We start from the raw sequence: 26,843 nt of genomic DNA, 5'->3' as shown, positions 1-26,843 counted from the left end.
TGCGACAGCTAACGCCGTGCAGCTAGGCCACCCAATATACATTTTCTTATCCCATAATCATGTCTGGTAAAAAGACCCCCTCTCTCTCCTCCTTTCTTCTCTCCCATACGAAAATTTCCTAACAACATGAACGCAATTCTAATTTCAAACTACACATGTATTAGTATCGATAAAATGAAATAACAAAACCGAGACGAAACAAGATTCATAAGTTGATTTAGAGAGAAACTGAAACACACACAATGAAAAATTGAAACCAATGGATGTATATTACACAGAGCTTCAGAAATGAGGCAGAGAGAGAGAGGGGGGAAAGGCGAGAGAAGAAGAAAAAGAAAAGGGAGAACAGATAAAAATGTGAAATTTTATTCTTAGTAAGAAAACAACCTAACATTATAAAGTTCCGTTACCAGAAATCCAACAGTAATATAGAAATAACGTTTATTTTTATATATTTTTTCACGACTATTCTGATATATAGAGGATGCTTGAAACATTCATTAAGTCTTTTTCATAAAGGATAGTATACTCAATTTCCAGTAGGACACATCTAAAATAATGTCAAAAGTTTAATACATGCTTTGTTTCCGCGTGGTTCGGTCGTAAATTCGGTAGTGTTCATTGGACGTACTGATGCACACTACATTTTAATAAACCCACTATGTAGCGTAGGTCATATCTTCCATTCCAGACTACTAATGCAAAGTGAACAAAAAAAAAAGAAAAAAAGGAAAAGAAAAAGAAAGAAAGAAAGAAATATAAAATTGAATGAGTGCTATTTTACTGGTAAATTTTTATCAGAAATATCCTATATTAAAAGTCCAAACCGTATCATAATGAAAAGTTACAAATGTTCAAATGGAAAATTGGATGTTCCTTATAGATGTAGCAGACAATGCATGTTTCAAATTTCAACATGAATAAATCACATTGAATTATAGGATGGAAACAAATTTCTGTGGAACTAGCATAAATAAAATTTTGTTTTCAAGAGGTTGCCATTTTCTAGTCTTTTCCAAAGATTTATATGTTCCGAACATCCAGCATCACTATCTTCTCTTGCGGATATAACGTTGTAATTTGCACAGATAGAATGAACATGCTAGAGCTCAAACGGATCATAGTGTCTGTCGGATGATGTTGGTTAGCTTAGGGACCACCACTTGGTCGAGGATTTAAAGCCGTAGTGACCCGGTAATTCGACTGAGCCTTGGTAATCCAGATGATAAAAAAGATATTTTACTTATCCCCTTGTTTAAACAACATTTCTTTAAGAGATGACCAGGACTGCAGAAATCGATTTCTCATATTACACTTGCAATGCTTAAGAATGTGGAAGCAAACACCTTTATCATGATAGAGACGATTTACGAATGTTTGTTGGGAAAGGGCAAGGGATTTACCAGGACATTCCAAACACTTCATTAACCTGCAGTGAACACTTTTCGTGTTATCGTTCTCAGAAAGAAATATTACAGCATTTGTTGGACAAAGTTTGGGTAAAACAATCGGTGGTGTAGTGATAAAGTACCAGACTTCCAAGTGAAAATTCGGATCGATTCCTCGTCGGGTAGTATAACTTTTTCGCATAAAATAAATGCTGCAAACAGAGATTTATCTTATATTGGAGAACTTACAAAGCATCACTGGCGAGAATTCGGATAAACAGTGTGTGCGTTCTTCATCATACACTGTAATGATAAGTATGTTTCATATTTATATTCGTCTCTCTCTCCTCTCTCTTTCTTGACGTTTCCTTATACTGTCTTTGCAACTTTCACTTCTCCCCCATCTCTCTCACACACACGAACTTGATGTGCGTGTGCGTGTTCCAAAGTTAAAACGGACCAAGAGACCGATAGACCTGGTCTGGAAAATGTAATTAACTGGCACTTCAGCATTGAGTTTTTCTCCTCTAAGGATAACATCTCCAGTGCTGGTCATCTATTAAAGAAATACTGTTTAAACGCAAGGGAATAAGCAAAATATCTTTTCTATCATCTGGGTTACCAAGTCTCAGTCAAATTACCGGGTCACTACGGCTTTGAATCCTCGACCAAGTGGTGGTCCATAAGCTAACCAACATCATCCGACTGACACTATGATCCGTTTGAGCTCTAGCATGTTCATTCTATCTGTGCAAATTACAACGTTATATCCGCAAGAGAAGAAAGTGATGCTGGATGTTCGGAACAGGTAAATCTTCGGAAAAGACTAGAAAATGGCAACCTCTTTGGTTATTTGAAAACAAAATTTTATTTATACTAGTTCCACAGAAATTTGTTTCCATCCTATAATTCAATGTGATTTATTCATGTTGAAATTTGAAACATGCAAAGTATGCTACATCTATAAGGAACCTCCAGTTTTCCATTTGAACATTTGTAACTTTTCATTATGATACGGTTTGGACTTTTTTATAGGATATTTCTGATAAAAATTTACCAATAAAGTAGCACTCATTCAATTTTATATTTCTTTCTTTCTTCCTTTTGCTTTTCGTTTTTTCTTTTTTTGTTCACTTTGCATTAGTAGTCTGGAATGGAAGACGTGACCTACGCTAGGTACTGGGTTTAGAATATGGTTTGCATCAGTACGTCCAATGAACACTACCGAATTTACAACCGAACCACGCGGAAACAAAGCATGTATTAAACTTTTGACATTATCTTAGATGTGTCTGTGAGATCTACAGTTCTACTGGAAATTGAATATGCTATCTGTTATGAAAAAAACAATGAATTTCATGCATCCTCTAAAAACTCCAACAGTCCTGAAAAATATATAAATACAAACGTTATTTCTATATTACTGTTGGATTTCTGGTAACGGAACTTTATAATGTTAGGTTGTTTTCTTACTAAGTATAAAATTCCACATTTTTAACTGTTCTCCCTTTTCTTTTCCTTCTTCTCTCGCCTTCTCTCTCTCTCTGCCTCATTTCTGAAGCTCTGTGTAATATACATTCATTGGTTTCAATTTTTCATTGTATGTGCTTCTGTTTCTCCCTAAATCAACTTATGAATTTTGTTTCGTCTCGGTTTTGTTATTTCATTTTATCGATACTAATACATATGTAGTTTGAAATTAGAATTGCGTTCATATTGTTAGGAAATTTTCGTATGGGAGAGAAGAAAGGAGGAGAGAGAGGGTCTTTTTACCAGACACGATTATGGGATAAGAAGGTGTATATTGGGTGGCCTAGCTGCACAGCGTTAGCTGTCGCAATTTTTTTGATGCGGAGTGTACAAATAAATCACATATATTAACGTATTTTAGACGACTTTTTCTGCCTCATAATATCGTACATTTCTGTGTGCTTACATCTTATAATGATAAATAATAAGAATATATAAGTTTCTTTTTTCTTTGGAAAAAACTTCCTTTCTATTATTTTTAAAATATAGCTTTAGTGTGAAATGTGAACTTTATTTCTGTTAATTTGGGAGATTACAATTAAAAAAAAAGGGATATCAAATTGTCTCAAGTTAAACTGTGCGGTTATATCGAACTCAAGAAGTGTGCTTGTAACAGCTTTCTCAATACATATGCACGTGTTAAATGAATACATAGTTTTAAGTTCTAATATATATATAACTTTAAGTTTCTCTAGTAGGTTCATATTCAACTGTTTACATTCTTATTTCCATACTGTTTATTGCTGTTTTCCAAATATGAAACTCAGTTGCACCGGCTCCAGATCCAGTCCATTTGTACAGAATATTATTATTTTGTATTAACGTTTTGTAAATGTTATTCTTAATTCTCTTTTTCATATTATTTCTTTGACTGAAACAGCGGTCTGTGCGACCACTACATTTTTTTCTTCAAAACGTAAACTGACTACAGTGTCCACGCTATTGCTACTATCCCTCATGTATCATCGTTTCAATCATTTTCACTCATTTTGAGAGTTATGCTAAATATTTAGTGGTTAATTTGCTAAGTAATACATCCAGTTTTCAAAACATGTGTATCTCTGAGAACATGTATTTCTAGTAAACTAGTTTTTCATAGGGTCTAGGAGACCATGTCTTTCCTATTACATATTCAATTTGAATGCATATGTCATCGCACTCCATTAGCTACTATGGACGATTTTTCAACAAGCAAGTTAACTTTAACATGAAGAAATATGACAAAACACCAACTGTGTGAAGGGATTCGTTCTCTACCTTTGCAGGCCCGTAGCCAGCCTCGAAATTTAGGGGGGGCTAAATGTAAATTAGGGTGGGCACACACACATACAGAGACAAACATCACATACACACACACACACACACACACACACACATATATATATATATATATATATATATATATATATATATATATATATATATATATATATATATATATATATATATATATATATAATGTCTGTCTCTGTGTGAGATGATGAATATTTTTTATGCTCTTAAAAATAAAACTACAGCGTGAAGAAATTATTATGAAAATTTTCCCCTATAGCGTTAGTATAATTGTACGTGAAAGCTAGAATACTGTGTTTCCTTTTTATTTATTTGTTATGCCAACAAAATATTTATTCCCTTTTCTCATCTTCAAGGAAATAAAAAAATATTTCTTTAAAAAAAATAATTGGCCGAACTAACCAATCATTAAAATTTCCAAAGAATTAGTACAGGAAATACGTTTTTAAATTTTAGATCGACTGAAAAAAATATTTGTGAAACTTGAAAACATCTAGAGAGTAATGAGATTTAATACTATCTTCAAAGAGATTCTACAGAGAAGGGTCTCAAAATCTTAAATCAATATTTTGAAATACGTGTATCCTAAACAAATATATGCATATTGGAAAAATGAAATTAACATCTTACTTGTATTATTATTTACATCTCCTTAGATATGAAACTTGATATTTCTTCAAATATCACGCGCTTTATTTTACACTTGTACTTCTAAACATTTTTTGATCAGTTTTTTATGGTGATGTTCGAAAGAAATGATATGTTTATGGGTTTTTGCTATCTACAAATTTATAAATTTCATAAGATTAAGAAACACAAATACAACACGCATATATATACTCCTCATGTTGGCACACTATAGTAGAAACAAGTTGAACATTTGAACAATCACTAACAACAGAATCCCAGTATAAGTCTTATTGTTTTGGATGCTGCCAATCTTATAACAATTGTGTCCAGATCGAGGTTTCTGGTGATTTCCTTGTTGTAACTCAACAAAACAAGATCGGCTCGGTGCAGTTAATGTACAACTCCTTTTGAAAAAATGCCCTAACAAAGAAGGAATTCCTCTGCTTCTCAAGTAGTCCTATATAACGGTTGACCGGCTTCAGGGCAGACATTTAGTAAAGAAAATATTCAAATTTACAAACGTAGGTATAATTTCTAATTGCTTTCTTTTTAGTAACTGAAAAAATACTTTTTGCATAACAGCTGAGAGTTCCATTTTATCACAACACATTTCAATTTTTAGACGTCGCGAACCCCGTAGCCAGATCACGTGGACCCCCGGGGTCCGCGGACTCCTGTTTCAGAACCACTGCTCTAAACTCTTTGGAACATACTATCCAGTAGCGTAGCCAGGATGTGTGTTTGGGGGGGAGTGCTGTTATAGGTGCATATAGAGTAATTACAAACAAAAAATATATAAACATAAAAATATATAAAAAATTACAAACATCAAAGTACCAAAGTACATTGTCGGACCTCTTTGGGGGGCCGGCCCCTCTGCCCCCCTCCCTTTCGCCACTGATACTATCAACGATCATTTAGAACGATTGCTACTAAAGTCATGTTTAAGTAAAAACAATCTGTTATGTTTTGGTACTCGAGCATTCAAATAAGAAGTAACTCCAAAAAAGTTCCCCGTTCTAGCGCAGTTACCTTCTTTCCCGAAACGAAATTGATAAGGGAAGTAACAGTTCATTAAATTTTCTTTGTATAGTACAATTCATATCGAAATATACATGAAATTCTTCTTTACATTGTACAAATAAGAATTGAAGATCAGTTGCTTTCGTAGGTACTTAAAAAGCTTAAGTTAAGAACTAATGATTTAAACAGCTATTTACTTATTTCTATTGAAGATATCTCTTCTTCAAAATGAAACTACATTAACAAATTGTTACTTTTGTGGGCTACCCGTAGCCTCATGGGTACAGCGCTCGCCTTCGTCGCGTCTGATTTCGGGTTCAAACCGTACTGGGAGTCCTCGGATTCAAACCGATAGTGATTTAGATGTTGCTTTAAGCTATAGGTCCCGTGTCTATATAGCCTCCCTGCTGAAGAGGGACGTTAAACTTTCCGACGCACCCTGTTTTAAGTCAAAGGTCAAATTTCAAATTTATAAAGCATTATACATATTATCATCCAATAAGGTTCAATTTTTAATTTAAATTCTGTTTTTCCTATAAGTGCAACTACTACCTCCGTTTAGTCCGCTGCATTTTATGTTTACATACCAGAAGATTGCAAGATATTCATTTACAAAATAGTAACTTTGGATGATTAGGCATACGTCTGATGATTTGCATGAAGATTTTATTCTTGGACAATATATAATATAATAATAATTATTTTAATATAAGTATCTAATAATTCATCCCCGATTATCTATCTAATATAAGTATCATCCCCGATTATCTATAAGTATCTAATAATTCATTAAGTGAATCGAACTTATCTTTAGTTTAAAGATATATTAAACATATTATTTACGTATTCCAAGTTATTTAACAAATAGTCAAGTTGCTGCTATATACAATTCTCATTCTTCAAGTCAACTTCGGTGCATCTTCAGAAACCAGCATCGATCAGTTTTCAATTACAACCATGTTCAACTCACAACACAACAATAGTAAATACAATTCTGAAAAGGAAACTTTTCTTACTCCGTTATCACGTGACATAAAACGTAGTCAAAATTACCCCCCTCTCTCTCTCCATGTCCAATATACACAAAACAAACCCATACACCTGTGTGATTGGGGCGAAGCAGTTGCGACCCCCTGTTGAGGGATGCTGTCTTTTTCAATCTCTCGCATATTGACCGAAAGTCAATGACTCACAGCAAAAGGATGTTTTCAGTTGCAAATTCCAAAAAGGACAGGAAGAAGTAAACTCTTCGTCCGCAGATTGAGGTAAAAGTATGATGTTTCTGAACACAAATCCATGTTTGTCGATAAAATAACCATAAATTATTTTTCTCCTGCAGCGTTGTCGTTCGCACATGAAGCATTAAAAAAAAGTCTCACGCTCAAAGAAACATTAGCAATTCAAAGAAGCGTACCGCATAAATAGGCCAATACTTTAAATTAGGATAATAAAAGTAAACATTAATTTATCACTCCAAAGTACATTTAGAAATACAATTTCTTGCAACGTTTTAGTCAGTGTTCGAATTAAACTTCCGATGCTGTTTTGTCACTAAGGCGAAAATTTATTCAGATAGGGATGTTATGTTACTTCTGTGATACGAGCCAGATATAAATTTTTACCGAAGAGGAATTTCCCCGGCATCCCCCGTTAATTCGAACTGATTTTAGTTAGAGGGGCGGCAAAAAATTTAGGGGGGGCTGAGCCCGCCCTAGCCCCCCCTGACTACGGGCCTGTACCTTTGCTACAGTACAAGAATATGCTAATCATTAGAGTATTCTTGTTCATCTAGGTCTTGACACGATACTTCAACTTCCATTTCTTTAAACGCAACTAGAGAATTCTAATTTCCGAAGAGACATCAAAACACTAACTGAACAATTGGCATTTCCTGAGGAAATTAAGACGAAATAAAATTTCGAATGACAAAATAGAGATGAGAAAAACTTACTAAAAATGCCCTTACCAGTAACAAGTAAACCAAAATACAAATTTATCACCTGTTAGTAGTCCAGTTTGCCACGAATTGAGTAGAAAAGTGTGCATAACATGTGCTTAAAATAATTGACAAAATAAGAACTAAAGAAATAGTAGTATTTGTAGATTCTTTTATTAATACTAAAATTGATTTACTTTAAAGCAACATTTGTTGTAAATAATGTTCCAAATATGTAAAGTAGTCGAGAAAATAAGTATTACTCTTTAGATTTATGTGTGCGTGTGGCGGAGTTGCGAACCAATTACCTTGTTTACAAGTGACGCCAGTCACATGGCGGTCTTGCCAGAGATACAAATTTTTCTTGAGATTTCTTTTATGTGTAATTTTTCAAGAAAATCAAAGGGATATATTGAACCGAATCAAATTTAATGGAAGTAGTCGTGTACGTAAGTTACGGCATTGTACGTTGAATAGGTAAAACTATTTGACATGGGATCAAACACTAAAGCGTCTAGAAGATTGCAAACTTAATTTTTCCTATGTGAAAATAGAGCTTCAAGAAAAAATAATATTAAACATTAATTTAATACATTACAGCAGTGGCCGAACCAGAAAAACGTCATACGGCTAATAAACTGCCATGTCGAAGATGCGCTGAGAAGTTGGAATAAAAACTTGAAATTCTGTATGCTTATAAGTTTCCGATATCATTAACTAAGTAAATCCCTAAAAATATAAATTTCCAACTGTAGAGTGGTTTTATGAGGAACTGAAAAATCTTTCCCATGTTATTTATATGGGACATCTTCTACACCCCAAAATGTTTAGGCACTTTCGACAGGATTAGAATAATGAAATTTCGCATGGTTGTGGCCTTCCTAGACTAACCTACAGGAAAATTTCCAAAAGTGAATATTTTTAGTTTTTAAGGGGTCTAAACGGGGGATGAAGGAATTCCCGTTTAAGTGGGCGTTTAAATGGGCGTTTTTTAGGGATACAAAATCTTATCTTTCAGATAGTTGGAATAGGAAAAAAAACTTGAAATTTGGTAGAATTGTGGATTTAAAATGTACGAGGCCGTAGGCCGAGTAAACGTGATAGTCAGGGGACAAAGACCGCAGCTGTGCCAAATTCAGGAAACGTAATTAAAGGGCAAATGCACCAAATTCACCCTTGATGCAAAGGCTGACACCTAAGAGATGCGAGGCCATAGGGCGAGCAAAGGCGGGGTTCTGGGGGTGGCCCACAGCTAGCCAAAGGTTAGTTTATATATGAAACCAGTTGAGGGAAAGCTTTTCGCATAACATTTTCCTCACTACTATCATCCAGGCAATTCAACTCATTTTTATTATGAGTGTAAAAGGTAACGTTTTGGAATAAATTAATTTAATTTTCATAAGTGTAATACCTACACGACGAGTATTTCGAAATGAATATGACAGGACTCCCTCTTACTCTTATACGAATTACTTTGAACGTTTTAACAACTACATTACTTCAGGATGCGACAGAAAAAAGCAAAAAGATGTAGGTTTTAATTAAAAGGTAACAATAAATTAAACTTAACCTATTCTAAATTGATGACTTGAGTCTATCGTAATCAATTTATTTTGAAATCAGTAAAACATTCAAGTGAATTGAGTGTTCAAAGTATATATAACTGCATTGCACATTTTCCTGCTTTGATTGCTTTATTGTCGATAACACTGTCACTCTAATTAATAATATCATTTTTATACGTCCTTCTAAAATTATTTTACAAGTTAGCTTAGAACTAAACCATAGTAATGTAACTATCAATCAACATTTCATTAGAAAAAACTACATTTTAATAGAAAACATACTTACAACGGACATTAAGAAAATATCCAATTGAAGAGAATTCTCCGAAAAGGTGATGTGTTGTACACTTATACCAACCGCTATGCTCTCGTTTAATGGCAGTGAAATTAAGAAATCCATCATCTGACTGTGGGAGTGGCGTAGTACCGTCATCTGCATGAAGAAAGAAATACTATAATATTTTAAAATGACGTATTGTTCAACGTAAACTTCCAGACATCAGTATCAGCATAAACTTGCCCAAGAAAGATTATCAACCCTAGTTGAATGTAATAGAGGGAAAATATGAAAATTCCTTATCTTTTTACGGGAATTTTTCAAAATGGTGGAGAAAGTGTTTGGACGAAATAAAAATTGTATATGTTCAATATATATATATATATATATATATATATATATATATATATATATATATATATATATATATATATATATATATATATATATATATATATATATATATCCATCTATCTATAAAACTCTCAATATTTCTGATAAAAAAAATGACCATATTATTCGGAAGAACATTTCCGCACTACTTTTTGGTATTGATTCGGTTAGCCCTTGGTTAGGTGGGCTTCACTAGCCTTCACGCTGGACCCCAACTTGGCAACCCTGTTTCTACGGTAAAACATTGAGCTTAGTTTTCGTTTTGATGCTTTTCTGGGAACACATTATTTTGTACTATTTTGGTGGTCTCCCGTTGACCCAAATTTTAATTTCTCGCTAATTTGAAGAGCACTTTTTTCTTTTTAAATTTTATATTTTATGAAGCACATTCTTTTCGTTCTACTTCTAGAAAAGTGTGCTTAAATGGGATGGGCCAGCTTCATGCATGTGAGACTTTAGTGTATTACATGCGTATACAGAGGACTACAGATGCACATTCTCTTTCATAACACTTTGGTACAATGATACTTTCTTTCAACATTTGGTAATGGGTACATAGGACCAGCTCTTAATTTGGAAATTGTCAAAAATAAAATTTGGTAAATGTTCTCTCTGTCTCAAATATATAACTTGATAAATTTGGTTGGTCCTACTTATCCATTTCTATGGATTGAAACAATATTCATATTACCACGTGGTCGGTTATTAAGCTGATTTTTCTTCTTAGATAAGTTCTTTCTGCAACGTATGATTACATGGTTAAGTACAGGGTCCAGTTTCTTTCCTATGATATTGGTACATGGATGCTCTCTTTTACAATTTGGGAGGAGTACCTTGCACTGTCTTAAATTTGGGAATTATAAAAAATGTATATTGGTAAATGTTCTCTAGGACTTCTCTAAATTTGGGTGCTCCTGCTTATCAATTTTACAAGTATAGAATTGTCAGTGAAAAATAGCATTTCATATTTGACGGGAATTTTAAACTTGGCGGGAAAAGATGAACTAGCAAGAGGCACTAATCTTAAATGCTATGTTTAATTCACTAACAAGGGAAGTAGGTGAAGTGCTACTAGGGGATCTGCAAATGTTATATATCACTGGAAAGGTCACACCCAATACACCTCACATGTGAAATACCTTGCTTGAATGATGCCTGTAAGCCACGTGGCGACCATTCGAAGATTCGAACAAAACACGCTCCAAAGCACATGAAAATGTGGATAAAATAAAAAGCTATGATGTATTTTTTTCTTTTGAGATATGGCATATGTAGGTGTAAAAGGTAGCTGAATACGAATCTGACATCAAATGTTCACAAATCGAAATGGCGGACACAAATTATGAAAAACAAACTATGAAACTGAAATTGTTTATATGGAGATATTCAACGTTGCTATGTGTTAATCGGATACCAAAAGTGTAAAATTCAAAATGATGGATTCATGACGGAGGACAACATGCAAAACACTGCTAGGGAACTCAAAGCGGGTAGGTACAGGTTTTCGTGGTCGCAGAGTACTAACTCAATTTTCGAAGTGCAAAATACAATATGACGGATCCAATATGGAGGGAAAAAGGTGCAAAAAAATATGTACACAAGACGGCTATGTATGTGCATCGAGACGAGCCTGGTCCTCATCTCGATCTCGCCTCGATTTGGAAAAGCTATCTCGGTCTCGAATTTGAGACGAGATCGCGACTAACCTCGGTGTCGGTACCATCCCCACTCATGAGAGTGGACATTCGTATGGCTCACAAATATATACCGCATAATGTGATACCGGCAGGGGTGTAGCCAAGGGGGGCCATCGGGGCCAGGCCCCCCAAATGGTTTCCTGCCCCTCCCCAAATGACCAGCTTTTGAAACATCATAGTAAAATTATCTCGCTTCATTCATTTAAAAGTAACAAAGTTTATTGACAATTAATAATTTATGGTAAAATAGTATGGAGAAATATTTTTTTCCATACCAATCGAAAAATAGTATAGTTTCTCTTCCTTATACCGATCGAAAAATAGGATACTTTTCTGTGACAGCAGATTACACAATTTACTGCGATTTATATTTGACAGTTTGAAAACAAACGTTTTAACAAGGTACTACAAATACAGCCATAAAACAAAGGTACTAAACTGATTTGTAAGTAAAGTATATTTTAAATGACAGTGTTTTAAAAGACAGTTAAAATTTTAAGTGTTTTAAAAGATATAGAGGATGGAAAATTTGGTGAGAAACAATGCTTTTATTCAATTTGGATTTCATTCGCTCTCGTTTATTTCTACTCAGTGTAATAAAATAATTTATGTTTTGTTTTAGTCACGAAAAATAAATAAATATTTTTATCAGGAAATCATAAAGAAATTAAGTGAAATTTCAAAGAATCTTGTGTAGATAGGTTCTGTATACAAGGTCTTAAATTTAAATATGAAGGTAAAGTTTTGTTGCTTTTTCACCCACCACCTTCGAACATCGATATGTCACCTAACCTGGAAGATCAAAAATTGTCCCCATCAGCATCGACGACCTTCTAAAAACGTTCTGGAAGGCCATGCAATCCATCGCGGTAGAACTTGGTTGGCCGTGAAACGAAGAAAGTATGAGGTGCATTTTGGACTTTTACTAGGGATTTGAACTGGCGTCCTCTAAGGTGATTGTCCAGAGAATAGAACAGGTGATAATCTGACGGTTCAATACCCGGGGAATATAGTGGTTGCAATATTGTTTCCCATCCAAGGCGGAAAATGGTGTCCTGAGTCATCCTAGCCACGTGGGACTTAGCGTTGTCCCGTAAAAGAGGATCCATTTGCAATTTAGAAGTGATGGCTCCAGAGTTTTGAGTTTTTGTTGAGCACAGCTCAACTGCTGACAGTACATAGTTGCATTGATACTCTGACCAGCTGGTAGCAGTTCCCGATGCACGATGCACCAAACACACAGAAGGACCTTCTTCTGGTACAGTGCTGGTTTCTGCTATTTTGAAATCGGTTCATGGGATGCCAACCAATGATGACGGCGCCGTGGAGCTTCGTATAGGACACACCTTTTATCACATGTCAACGCCCTGTCCAGAAATGGCTCCGAAACAGTAAATAAACACAGGCGACTGCCGCGTTGCCTTCTGGCCCGGAGTCAAAATATGAGAGACCCATCGACCCAACTTGTAGTGCTTCACAAGTTGATGGATGTGCTGCCGAATGGTTTTACCACATACTGAATTGTAGTCCCAGTTCCTCTTTGTACATGTGTTGGTCTTCTGGCACGTGGTGTTTTCGGGTGTTTCGTCATCGTTCTTAAACTTGTTAAACCATCGCTGCAATGTCCGCGTCGTCACGACACCCTCACCAAAGGCCTGGCATATCTTCTGTCCCGCTACAGTGGCGTTTGACCTCCATTTGAACTTGTTCAGCAGACATGCTCTTATGACGCTCTGTGGATGTCCCATGTTCCCTCTGTATTTACGCAAGTTCACGGTGTGTCTGAATTGCCACAACCAGGTAGTATGTTGGATATACCCACACCAACAACTGACGTTCGCCTTATCTCCACTAGCATTCAACTCACAGTGTGACGTCCAATTGAACACAGACCTCTACGAAAAGAGACAGAACTTTCTTGGTTACCTTTATAGTTATACACAAAAGTATAGCGTTTGGTCCCGGGAAGTAGTTCTTGATTAAGCATAATAAAAACTATTTTGAATATATTTTATGGATATAATAATAATAATAATAATAATAATAATAATAATAATAATAATAATAATAATAATAATAATAATAATAATAATAATAAGAAGAAGAAGAAGAAGAAGAAGAAGAAGTAGATAAAATAGTGTTTTTAGTCTTCCAGAAGTAAACCAAAATTTTCCTTTCTTTCAGGCCTCAAAAACACTAGCAGCAACACATTTTTTGGCTTTGTACATTGTAGCTGCCCCCCCTCAAAAACGACGGTTCCCCCTACATAAACCTGCTACCTACACCCCTGGATATCGGAAAGAAAGTTGTGGAAGCATAACGGTATTTTAAACTCCAACGCGCACTTTTCACTGGCAGTGTTCGGATATTAGATGGTATCTGCAAATAATCACAACGTACCTTACAGGCGCCATTCAAGCGAGATGTTGAAAGTGTATTCGGTGTAAACTTTCCAACGATATATAACACATGTTGATCCCCACGTATCTCTTCTAGGACGGGGGAGGGAGTTGGTAGTGAAATAATTCTTGTCTATGATTGCAATCTTGTATCACAAAACTTTCATGTGCACTACAAAGCCTTCCCCGCATTCCATGCCTCAATTTTGGCATGATTGTTTAGTAAAACACGCTCAATGTTTATTGTAAAACACCATCTGCTCATACTTGCCCCATTATGTATTATACTTATTTTTCTACTACATGTATAAGAATCACGTATGTCCGTTATATACATATTTTTTGTACTTTTCTTCGGCCATATTGGATCCGTCATGTTGCATTTTGCACTTTGAACATTTTCCTACTCTGTGGTAATAAAAACCTCCACCTACCAGATTTAAGTTCCATAGCTGTGTTTTGCATTTTGTTCGCTATCTTGGATACGCTATTTTGAATTTTACACTCTGGTATCTGATTCATATATAGCGACGTCGAATATCTCTAAATATCCAACTTCAGATCCATAGCTTCTTTTATGTGATTTGTATCCGCCGTGATAGATCCGCCATTTTTCTTTGTAAACCTTTGATGTCATATTTTTCTTAACTATACATACACCACGTCTCAAAAAAAAAAAAAAAAAATCAAAACTTTCTAATTTATACACGTTTTTACGTGTTTCGAAGCGCGCCTTGTTCGGATCTTGAAATGGTATCCACGCCTCCTACAGGCCCCATCCAAGCGAGATATTTCACATGCGAGGTGTACTCGCTGTGACGTTTCCAACGATATATAACACATGCAGATCCTCTCGTACCACTTTACCTACTTTTGCTTGTAAGATCTTTCATTGGACATGATACCTTTAAAGCGTCAGAAGCATACTGCTAGTCAACCTTTAAATTATTGAATTGTAGAAAAATTCGTAAGTGTTATCTAGGACTTGGTAAGTTTCCTTGGTACAATCTGATTGTCTAATCACTTTTAAATCTTTGTTTAAAGTTTTCAAAAATTTTGTGAAAATTTTGTTTTGAAAAAGTTTGAGCCTTAGTATTATAGTAACGGATCATAGTCTAACCTCATTTGTGGAAAGTTATTCTTGATCCAATGTAATAGGCTGATAAGTTTCGAATCTTCGTTTAAAATTTTTGCTTAAAATTATTGGATCATCGCTTTAAAACATAAAAAAAATGACCCTTATATTTGTAAGTAGAACTCTCAGACTAAGATCATTGGAAAAAAAAATTCAGAACTTGAAACGAAATGTGCAAGTATTGAAAGCTACTAATATGTAACAATAACAATTTCATACTTTAAACTTCCATCATTACTTATCGTCTAAGTTATTAGTGGAAAACTATACTAGGTGCAATCTGATTGGCTGATCACTGACATTTTAATTTAAAATTTTCAAATGTTGGAATACTTTTGATGAAAATTCTTTTGATTTGTTTCTAAATTTTTGTTTGAAAATTTATTCAACTTAGAATTGTGGTTACAACTCGTAGTCTAGGGTTATCGGTGCAAAAATTATTACTTGAAGCTTATAAAAAAGTATTAATACTTTTGATATGTAACAACAACAATTTCATATTTTGCATTTTAGTCATACCTCATGGTCTAAAGTCATTAATGAAATGCAATTAGGTTGAGCATTGATAATATATAATTTTACACTTTAGGATTATGTCTTCGATTATATGTAGAATTATATCTACGACTCAGAGTCTAAAGTCATTCGTATGAAAATTTTCAGACTTGATACCTGATATGTAATTATTAGAATTGATTAATATGCAACAATAAGGTCACACTCTGAACTTTGGTCACAACTCACAATCTAAGATCATTAACCCTCTTAAAATATATCGTAGTTTTTATTACGAAATGATAATATCTTCAAAATTCGATTAAAACAGAACTAAGAAAGCTATTTAGTTCCGCTTTTTTTATTTAACAAGAGAGGAGGCATTGAAGAAAGCCTTGGAAGGGTCTATACGCTTCCGAGCGTCGGAACATAGGGGGTATGACCAGTGCTGGGCACAATAGTTAAGCAAACCTATTTGAAATACAAAATAGATCACAAAATGAATTTAAGATACAAAATACAAAATAGTTTTCAGAATTATATTTAAAATACAAAATACAAAATTCAAATACATTTGCAAAATATAAAATAGGTATCACTAATTTTATACATAGTCTGCAAAATATTTGTATTGACTATGGTTCATATAATAGTTTAGACATCAAACACTTCCATTAGGCCTACATTAAACATGATTCTTTCATTTAAGGAAATGCTTATTCGCTTTCAGGAACAATTCTTTCTCGAACATTTTGTCACTCATACTCATTCTGTGGGGTTTCATAATGAGGCCTCCAAATAAGAAAAGTCACTCAGCTGCTGAACTTGGCACACAGGTATATTTTATTTTTAAATAATTTAGAAAAACGAGGGTACTTCTCCAGTACACACAGTGAAGTATCTGAATCCTCAAGATACTGGAGACATTGCAACTGACAAGGAAGGGTCACGCAGTGGCTCCGCTGAGATTCAAACGAGACAATTGTGTTTGCATTTGAAATGTTATAACTAGATGAATCCCAAAGTTATACGTGCCACCGGGAGGAATATCGTGAGTTACAACATATTTTGTAATGTAAGAACTACAAAAAAATTACATGGCAGAATAGTTTGAACCGAGTCATTTGTTCGGAAACGGTTGGGTAAGTGGAAAACTCGGCCAACACGTATCCCATCATTTTCAACGACAACCTTTTTTGGGGTAAAAACTTTGTCCCAGGGTCCCCCGCAGGGTCCCAGACGGGGTCCAACTCAAAATTTTCAAATGGCAAGAGGGGTTAAGTGGCACATCATTTGAAAGCTGTTGTAAAATGAAAGAAAATGCAGCAAGTCTCGACTCTCTACAACAACCCTGTGCAAAATGACGGAGGGTCAAAATGTAAACAAAAACTTAATTGAAAAGTCCATGGTCACCCCTATAAATCGGAAATGGTGAGACTTGAAAATAGGAAGGGAGTCTGGCATTATGTTCAAAGTACAACAATTTAAGTGAAAACGTCTTGTCCCAGGGTCCCAGGTGGGGTCCAACTAAAAAGTTTCAAATGGCAAGAGAGGTTAAGAAGCTCATCGTTTGCAAGATCTTGTTAAATGAAAGTAGATGGAGCAAGTCTCGACTTTCTACGACAACCCTGTCCAAAATTGTGGCGGGTCAAAATGTAAATAAAAGCTTAATTGAAAAACTATGGCCACCTTGAATCCAAGATGGCCGCTTAAAACCTATGCCATTCATAACAGTACAAATCTAAATCTGTATTTTTCTCTATTATGTATTTAGAAATACTAGGAAGACTAAAGAACAATTGAATTTCGATTCACTTCAACTATTATTTCATTCGGTAACAACACATATATGGTTTCTTCTTAATGCACGTTCTTCACGGTTCTCTCGACATTATTTACTTGAATATAACGAATATGCGATGAACACACAACTATGACTTCCTACTCATAGTGCAAAAAAAAAAAAAAAAAAAAAAAAGAAAGAAAAGTTGAATACCTTGGGGTATTTTTCTAATTTTGTCATACGTAGTTCATACAGAAAGAACTTGCTGCACCAGTAAGTTGGGGGCTCTATTGTAACGTATTCGTGATGGTTACATTTGTATGTCATTCGTTGGTTTGATCTCAATACTTCAAACAATACCAAATAAAGAAAAATCATTTGTAAGATTGGCAAGTAGTACCAAACATATGTAAGTCATTTCAGTACATCGAACTGCGTCAAACTTTGTTGGCTTGGTACAGTATTCCAAGAAATAACATGTTTATATACAAACTCATTTTTCACGCTGGCAGCCATATTGGATTACAGATTATACTCTGATATTTTGTGGACTACTAACCATAAACGTTCACTTCTCCAACACCAGTGGTGTGAGCTGGATATGCATTCGATACATAGTGCGGCATTTTGAATTCAAGATGTCGCGTTTTTGAACATTTTGCATATTTCAGTCACTTACTAATCAACATTAGTGCCAAATTTGTTTTCCTAGCTTCAGCAGTTTGGTATGCTTATCCTTTCGATATAGGTTTTAAGCGGCCATTTTGGATTGTTTTCCAATTTGTTTACATTTTGACCCACCGCAATTTTGGACAGGGTTGTCGTAGAAAGTCGAGACGTGCTCCATCTTCTTTCACTTAACAAGAGCTTTCAAACGATGTCCTACCTCTCTTGCCATTTGAAATTTTTTAGTTGGACCCCACCTGGGACCATGTGGGGACCCTGGGACAAGACGTTTTCACTTAAATCGTTATACTTTGAAAATAATACCACACATCCTATTTTGTTTTCACATTTGTCTCACCATTTCCGATTTATAGGGGTGACCATGGACTTTTCAATTGTTTTTGTTTACACTTTGACCCGTCGCCATTTTGCACAGGGTTGTTGTAGAGAGTCGAGACCTGCTGCATTTTCTTTCATTTTACAACAGCTTTCAAATGATGTGCCACTTAACCCCTCTTGCCATTTGAAAATTTTGAGTTGGACCCCGTCTGGGACCCTGCGGGGGACTCTGGGACAAAGTTTTTTTTACCCCAAAAAGGTTGTCGTTGAAAATGATGGGATACGTGTTGGCCGAGTTTTCCACTTACCCAACCGTTTCCGAACAAATGACTCGGTTCAAACTATTCTGCCATGTAATTTTTTTGTAGTTCTTACATTACAAAATATGTTGTAACTCACGATATTCCTCCCGGTGGCACGTATAACTTTGGGATTCATCTAGTTATAACATTTTAAATGCAAACACAATTGTCTCGTTCGGATCTCAGCGGAACCACTGCGTGAGAAGTATTGGAGAACGCACACATATTCTCCTCGTTATTGCTGGTGTCCGATGTTCCTTTTCCTTTTTTATTACATGTAAGAGAAACAGCTTTTGTTCTTACGCTAGGCTGAATTTTTATCTAGCTAATTAGACAGACCATTGCAACAGCCAAAAGTGATCATTATGTATTCTTTTACAAATAAGACTTGTTTTCAAGAGGCGTACTTTGAACCTTCTATTAAACTTGAGAGATAACTATATTTGGTTGTATACAAATCCTCTTATAGAACAGTTATGGAAATTTACAGCTCTTACAATGTTTCAGGATATCGATAAGAAATGAAATTTCAATACATTGGAAACGATGTGCTTTTAAAATGTTGGAAATGGGTGACAGCATTAATTTCCGGTAATAATTGTAAACTTTTGCAATTTTATTCTGTATGTGACAACACAAGTTACATTTTAATTTCGATTCTTTTATGGTAAAAATATTTTGTGAAATGTAACGGAAATTCAGAAGAAGCCGTTTTTGCGAATTTCTCAATGTTGGCCGATTGAGGTGAAGAATATGTTTAATCTTTGTATTTAAAATCCAAAATATAGTTTGGCTACTTAGATATGTTTGGAATTATAGAAATTACTTAATTTTTAAATGAATGAAATTTCTGAATTTAAGGTTACTTGTTATAAATTTACGTAACACATTAAAAATACAGTAACACACCCATATATCTATATCTATATCAATATCTATATCTATATCTATCTATCTATCTATCTATCTATCTATCTATCTTTAGCTGCTAGGGGTCTAAAAAGGTCGAAATAATAGATAAGTTCTAAATTTTCTAACTTTGATTTCTTTGCTCCTCTCTATACTATATTGACTAAATCTTGATCTGAAGAAATGTGTGAAACAATAAAACTATGAATATGCTATTGCCATCAACACGTTCTGTTCTAATTTAGTTTTCGGAATGTCATGATATTTTTCCTAAAATATCACTATTTTTGCAAAAATGACTTTTGATGTCACCGTTTTACAAAGAAATAAGTATAAAAAGCTTTATCGACCATATTATCTATTCACAAATAAATATTTTGTTGTTTTTTAAGAAACAAAATGTATTTTGTTCATTACATACCACCAAGGCATCTTTCTGTGAGGCGAAAAAGTCGAAGGACAAAAAAGTTTATATTTTCAAATAAATTTTGTTGAGAGTGGTAAAGGACTGTGAGAAACATCGTTATAGAAAGTTTCGTTAATTAATTTTAATAAATAATATATTTATACATATCTATAATTTTGAGGGGTTTAAACGGGACGAAATGTTTCCAATAATTTGGATTTTTTTAAAATAACAACAATATTTTACATCTTATTGCAATGAATCTGACATAATTCAATCTAAGTAGCATAAGAAACGTTTTCCCGAGACGTGTCAGTAATTAGATAGAAATAACGTTGATTGATATGACGATATTTTTTATGGTCAAGGGGTCTTTTCGGGACGATTTTTGGTTATTTCCAGGTATCCAACTCTCAACAGAATGTGTAAGAAAATGTCGGCAACTGTGAGCGTATTCTTTAAAACGTCTCCCCTCAAGCATTTCTCATTTCATAAACTATTCTGTTTAAACAGTTCACAGAAATTAGGATGGAAAATTGACAAAAACAGTGTCTACCAACATTTCAGATAGAACATCATCGCCATATACAATTGCTTCGGAGAAAGCCGCACCACCGTTCGCTCATAACAAACAGTATTGAGAAGGGGGAAATATGTAGAGGAGGAGCCCTCCCCACGTGCGTCACGCAGCAGCTCAATAGTTGATTGACACCTGAAGTTCCTTTATAGCTGTTTTCTTCCGCTGGTTATAAAGCAGTAAAGCGAACAAGAAAGACTGGTTACAGATTTCAATAACAATTGTATAGGCTGTGCTCTACACAAACATATTTAAAGCTGAGAAAATATGTAGAAGCCCTAGACTAAAAGACACACACTATTTGAAATATTATAATATAATTAACTACAATACATGTATATAGAATAAGAAATACATGTTACTCAATGATAATTAAATAATCCAATGTAAAACCACTCTACAATATGTCCAATATTTTCAGGAACACCATTAATAAGACCGTTATATTACTGTTTTATTTATGGTTTAGTGTCTCACTGGTAATTACACTGAAAGGAGAGGTTCCGATTTCATATGATCGCATGCAGTTTTTTATATGGTTTCTTGCCTTTCGCTCCTTACATTGTGTCGTTTATTATTATTATTATTATTATTATTATTATTATTATTATTATTATTATTATTATTATTATTATTATTATTATTATTATTATTATTATTATTATTACATTATTAGTGAGTTGAGTTGATTTTGAGTTTAACGTCCGTTTCAGCAGCTAAGCTGTATGAGAAGTGGACGTACTGATTAACGTGGAATCCGAAACACATGAGCTCCTACTGGGAATCGAACCCAGGTACCCCACGCCAAAGACGCGTACGCTAACCGCTTAGCTATGGAGATACTACTACTACTACTACTACTACTACTACTACTACTACTACTACTACTAATAATAATAATAATAATAATAATAATAATAATAATAATATAATAATAATAATATAGTTTAAATTAAAAGACAAATTCTGACCAAAGCATATATTAACTAATAAATAATAGCGTTACAGTTTCGGCAAATTAATTTGCCGAAACTGTAACGCTATTATTTATTAGTATATACGAGGTATATGCTTTGGTCAGAATTTGTCTTTTAATTTATACAAGAAGTTCCAAAGCTAGAATGAGTGGTATTCAAATAATATAGTTAATAACATTAAGAAATTTTGAAAACAATAATTTTGGGAGAAAATAGTTTTTGTGGTGGTAAATTGAAGAAATGAAATTAACACTAAAAGCATTTGCGAGATTAATGTTTTTGTAAACTAAACTACTTCCCTGATATTCGAGAAAACCGCACTCAATGTTTTTAATTTCTTCATTTTACCTTCTCAAAAATAGTTTCTTCTTTTTAATGCATTTTATAAAAACTTTGCTTTGTTATAATTTCAGCATCATCTTTACCAAAGGATTTACCAATGAATAAATGAGAAGTTTATTTATGAACTCTTTCTAGTACCGAAGATATACGTTGCTTGAAAACAGTAATGGTTTTAGATTTTCCCTCAGGGGTGAGAATTTTAATACACTAGGTGTGAAAAGTAATATTGTTGAAATGGTGGGAAACTCACATTTAACATGCCCAGGAGGAATTCAGTAGCTCCAAGGGGGTCCCTGTCACACTCTCAAATAATCACTGCTTGAAAATGAAATCTCTGAGTTTAGTGCCACACAATTATGTTCCAATGCTGAAGGAGATGGTAGCGAATGAAACAAACAAGTGATGGTAAAATCTTGGCGATATAAAAATCGGGAGGTAATGGAAGGTCTTCGAGAAAACCCATGCACATAGTTTTCATCCTCAATGAAACCGGCTTGGCGAGAACCAGGACCGAAGCTGGGGCCACATATCCTAAGAAGTAGATAGGTGCTCTATCACTGAGCCACCGAGGTTTCCGTATAAGTGAATCCATACCTTAAGATCGAATCAGGTCTACGTTAATGAGTTCAAATTTTAAAGCTGATCAAGAATCAAACTTGGAGCCTCTTACATCACGCTCGGTAACCACTAGAACAGAGCGGGGACTGTAGGGGGTGAAATACAGGGACCTGATCCCTATTAATTGTAACTTCCTGAAGTTAGCTCCCCACTCATCACAAATATATATTACAAATATTATACTTTATTCCTTTTAAGTCATATTTAGTACTCAAAGAGCATGTTCCCTAAAAATCTCGTAATCTAATTTTGTAAAACAAACACAGGGGGCGGATCCAGGATAGCGATCGGGGGCGATCGCAACCCCAAGAATAGGATTTAAAAAAAATAAAACCCATTACAAAGTTGTAGCTCTTGATTTTTTAAAAAACTTTGTATTATAATTGTAGAATAAAACCTAAAATAAGTAAGTCTTCAATTACAGAAGTTAAATGAATCAATACATCTCAATAAATTACTTGCATTGGAGTTCTTGCTCAGAAAATGCCCACTTTCGAAAATGTAGGTGGCCGCTTCTCTTCTTTCTTTTCAAGATGCAATATTTTGAGCTATCCGTTCCTTCTCAAAACTGATTTCTGCTTCTTGTTAACGATTGGTAAACAGTAAGCTATAAACCCATTTGTCCGCAAATGTTTGCCAATATTCCTGTTTTAGAAAGTCCAGTTTGACAGTACAGAAAGTCAATAAACGTAATGGTTCTGGCATTTTACATGCAAGTGCAATTGAAAATACAAAGAAGGAAGTAATATAACTAGCGTATGATTAGAAATTAAAGTTCATGATTCAAGAAGAATTCGTATTCTTATTATCATTCTTATTCTATTGCTACTACTGTTTATTATTATTATTATTATTATTATTATTTGTAATCCATCAGTATGAACGTTTAAACAAGTCAACATGCACGGCAGTGCATGGCAGCCAAGTTCCACGAAGAAAATGAAAACTGGCCTGCACTGCCGTAAGCATATTATGCAGGAACTAGAGATTTGGGTAAAATCGCCGAATTCGAGGCTCTGTAAAACCGATTCTAGTAACGGGAAGAAACAAGAAATTTAGAATTTAAGGAGATATCCGAGAGATGTGCTCATATACCAAATCTCACATTCCTACCTTCAACCATATTCGAGTACTGGACTCCTACAATATGCAGTTTTCAGGCTCACTGACTCACTGACTCACTCATCAAATTGATTAGGTACTCCCCAATGAGATAGAGACGTGAAACTTTGCGTAAAGGTACCCTATAATGACTTGAGTATGAAAAAAGTCCAAAATCTGATAAATGTGCTATGGGAAAATTTTTATGGGCAAAAAACTGTCCTTAGCTAAGCAAGAAATCGTTTCACTCACTCACTCATCAAATTGATTAGGTACTTCCCAATGAGATAGAGACGTGAAACTCTGCGTAAAGGTATCTTATAATGACTTGAGTATGGAAAATGTCCGAAATGTGTGGAATGTGTTATAAGAAATATTTATGGACGAAAAACTGTTCTTACTGTTAGTCAAGCAGAAATCGGTTCATTCTCTTACTCATTAAATTGATTAGGTACTTCCCAATGAGATAGAAACGTGAAACTTTGCATAGAAGCACCCTATGATGACTCGAGTACAGAAAAAGTTAGAAATGTGAGGAATGTGTTATGGGATTTTTTTATGGGCTAGAAACTGTCCTTAGCCAAACATATATAGGTTCGTCCCCTCACTCATCAAATTGACTACGTGCTTCTCAATGAGATAGAGACGTGAAGCTCTACATAAAGGTACATTATAATGACTAGAGTGTGAAAAAGATCCGTAATGTGAGGAATGTGCTATGGGAAATTTTTCATGCATGAAAACTGTCCTTAGCAAAGTAGAAATCGGTTCATTCATCCACTCATCACATTGAGTTGCTAGTTGCCAATGAGATAGAGATGTGAAACTCTGCATAAAGGTACCTTATAATAACTTGAGTGTGAAAAGTCCGAAATGTGAGGAATTTGTTATGGGATTTTTTTATGGGTGAAAAACTGATTTTAGCCAACCAGAAACCGGTTCATTCACTCACTCGTCAAATTGATTAAGTACTTGTTTATGAAATATTGACGTAAAAGTCTGTATATTGGTACCTTATAATGACTTGAGTATGAAAAAGGTCTGAAATTTAAGTAATACGCTAAAGGAAAATTTTTATGGGTGAAAACTGTCCTTAGGCAAGCAGAAATCTGTTCACTCACTCATAGCATTGATTAGGCACTTTCCAATGAGATAGGGACATGAATGTCCGCATAAATATACCTTATAATGGCTTGAGTATGAGAAATGTCCAAAATTTAAGGAATGTGCTATGGGAATTTTTTATGGGTGAAAACTATCCTTAGCCAAGCAGAAATGGGTTCACTCACTCACTCATCACTTTCATTTGGTACTTCTCAATGAGATAAGATGTGAAACTCTGCATAAAGGTACCTTATAATGACCCGAGTATGGAAAAAGTCCGAAATGTGAGGAATGTGCTATGGGAAATTTCTTATAGGCGAAAAATTGTCCGTAGCCATTAGATACTTTCCAATGAGATGAAGATGGGAATGTCTACTCAAAGTCAGCTTATACAGTAATGGCTTGAATATGAAAAATGTCCGAAATTTAAAGAATGTGCTATGGAATTTTCTATAGGAGAAAAACTGTCCTTACTCAAACAGAGATAGGTTCATTTACTTACTCATCATTGATTAGGTGCTTCCAAATGAGTTAGAGACGTGAAACTGTATAATGGTACCTACCTTATATAATGACTTGTCTAAGTAAAAGGTTCCAAATTTAAGTAATGTACTATGGAAATTTTTATGGGCCAAAAACTGTCCATAGCCATTAGGTACTTCTTAATGAGAAAAAGATGCGAAACTCTATGAAGGTACCCTGTAACGGCTTGAGAATGAAATTTGCTATGGAAAATTTTTCATTGGCAAAAAAAAAAAAAAAAAAAAAAAAAAAAAAAAAAAACCACCTGTCCTTACAATCAGAAATCGGGAACGATTCCGTTATTAAACACATCATGTGCATTGTGATAATGTTGTCAATCGTCCGAGTAGTCGAGTTGGTGCCCTCCTCGCTGTCTATCACGTGCGCCTTTGGAGTATGGGGTCTCGAATTCGATTCCCGGTAGAAGAGCCTTTGGAATTTTAACTCTCCTCGATGTTTCTGTGTTCGTGTCCCTGTCGTTCTAGATTAATAGAAAAACGAGCTAAGGTCACCGAGAAAAATCCGTTATCCGGACATCGGTATATTGTACAAATATACGGGATCCTTATGTTTACTATAGAAATCAATACTTAACATACGTTATCCATATGCTACATACGTACTGGCCTCTTTTCCGCTTAGATGTTACTCAGTGGCGTTACAGGATGTCTGACATCTAACAGTCTTCCGTACATTACGTACGTCAACTACGTAAAGTTACAAACGGCCATCTGTATGTGAGATCCTGACTAACTACATACTGTAGTTCTTTCCTTTGTGCGGAAAGTACGTTTATTCGGAACACTTATACGGAAAGTATGTTTAAAATATACTTTTTCAGTTATACGTTTAATGTACGTTAAGTCCAAAAATTACAGGATTTACATATGTAACATACGTACGCCACATACCTACTTATGTAACCTATGTACCTACGTACATTTTTTCTCAGCGTGCGAGTAAAATAAGTGAAAGCTAGAAATAAGTAGTTAAGCAAGTTAATGAGGCACATTCTGAGAATCAGTTAACTTTTAAAAACGTGGGCTAAGACACGTACATACTGCCGTAAATTTCGTGGTTGGAAATCCAGACAAGGGGAGCCAATATTTTTTCTCTTTTCGGTGAAGATTTTTCCTTTATTGTAGTCATTTATATTAAATAGATATTGAAATTAATTGATAAGTAAGAGATTGTAGAAGTGAGGATATTTATAATTAATGAAGTTTCCGAAGAAATGAGAAATTTAATTGTTCGAGTTTATGTGAGACTAGCAACAAAATGTATCCGATTTCGTAAAGATGTTGGTACCACGAGTTGTATTATGGTTACCACAGTCATTATGTAAAAATGTTCTTGATGCTTCGTGTCTCTATCTGTGAACAGTGTGCGAATCTCTTACGTATCAGCCTTTTCATCAACAGTGAATTTCGAGCCTT

General features: G+C 34.6%; 1 protein-coding gene across 1 annotated transcript in view; it reads right to left on the bottom strand.

Moving 5' to 3' along the window:
- tei (irregular chiasm C-roughest protein teiresias) overlaps positions 1–26,843 on the bottom strand; it is a 369,851-nt gene that overhangs the window by 69,728 nt on the left and 273,280 nt on the right. Inside the window, exon 5 of the mRNA XM_081726610.1 lies at positions 9,652–9,798. Within this exon, the coding sequence (XP_081582736.1) occupies positions 9,652–9,798 (147 nt within the window). The remainder of the gene's footprint in view (positions 1–9,651; positions 9,799–26,843) is intronic.

Source organism: Thermobia domestica, chromosome 9 (assembly GCF_964235325.1).
Source record: "Thermobia domestica chromosome 9, izTheDome1.hap1.1, whole genome shotgun sequence".
Lineage (NCBI taxonomy): Eukaryota > Metazoa > Arthropoda > Insecta > Zygentoma > Lepismatidae > Thermobia > Thermobia domestica.
Note: the sequence above shows the minus strand (reverse complement) of the source record. Positions and strands in the feature narration are given on the sequence as shown.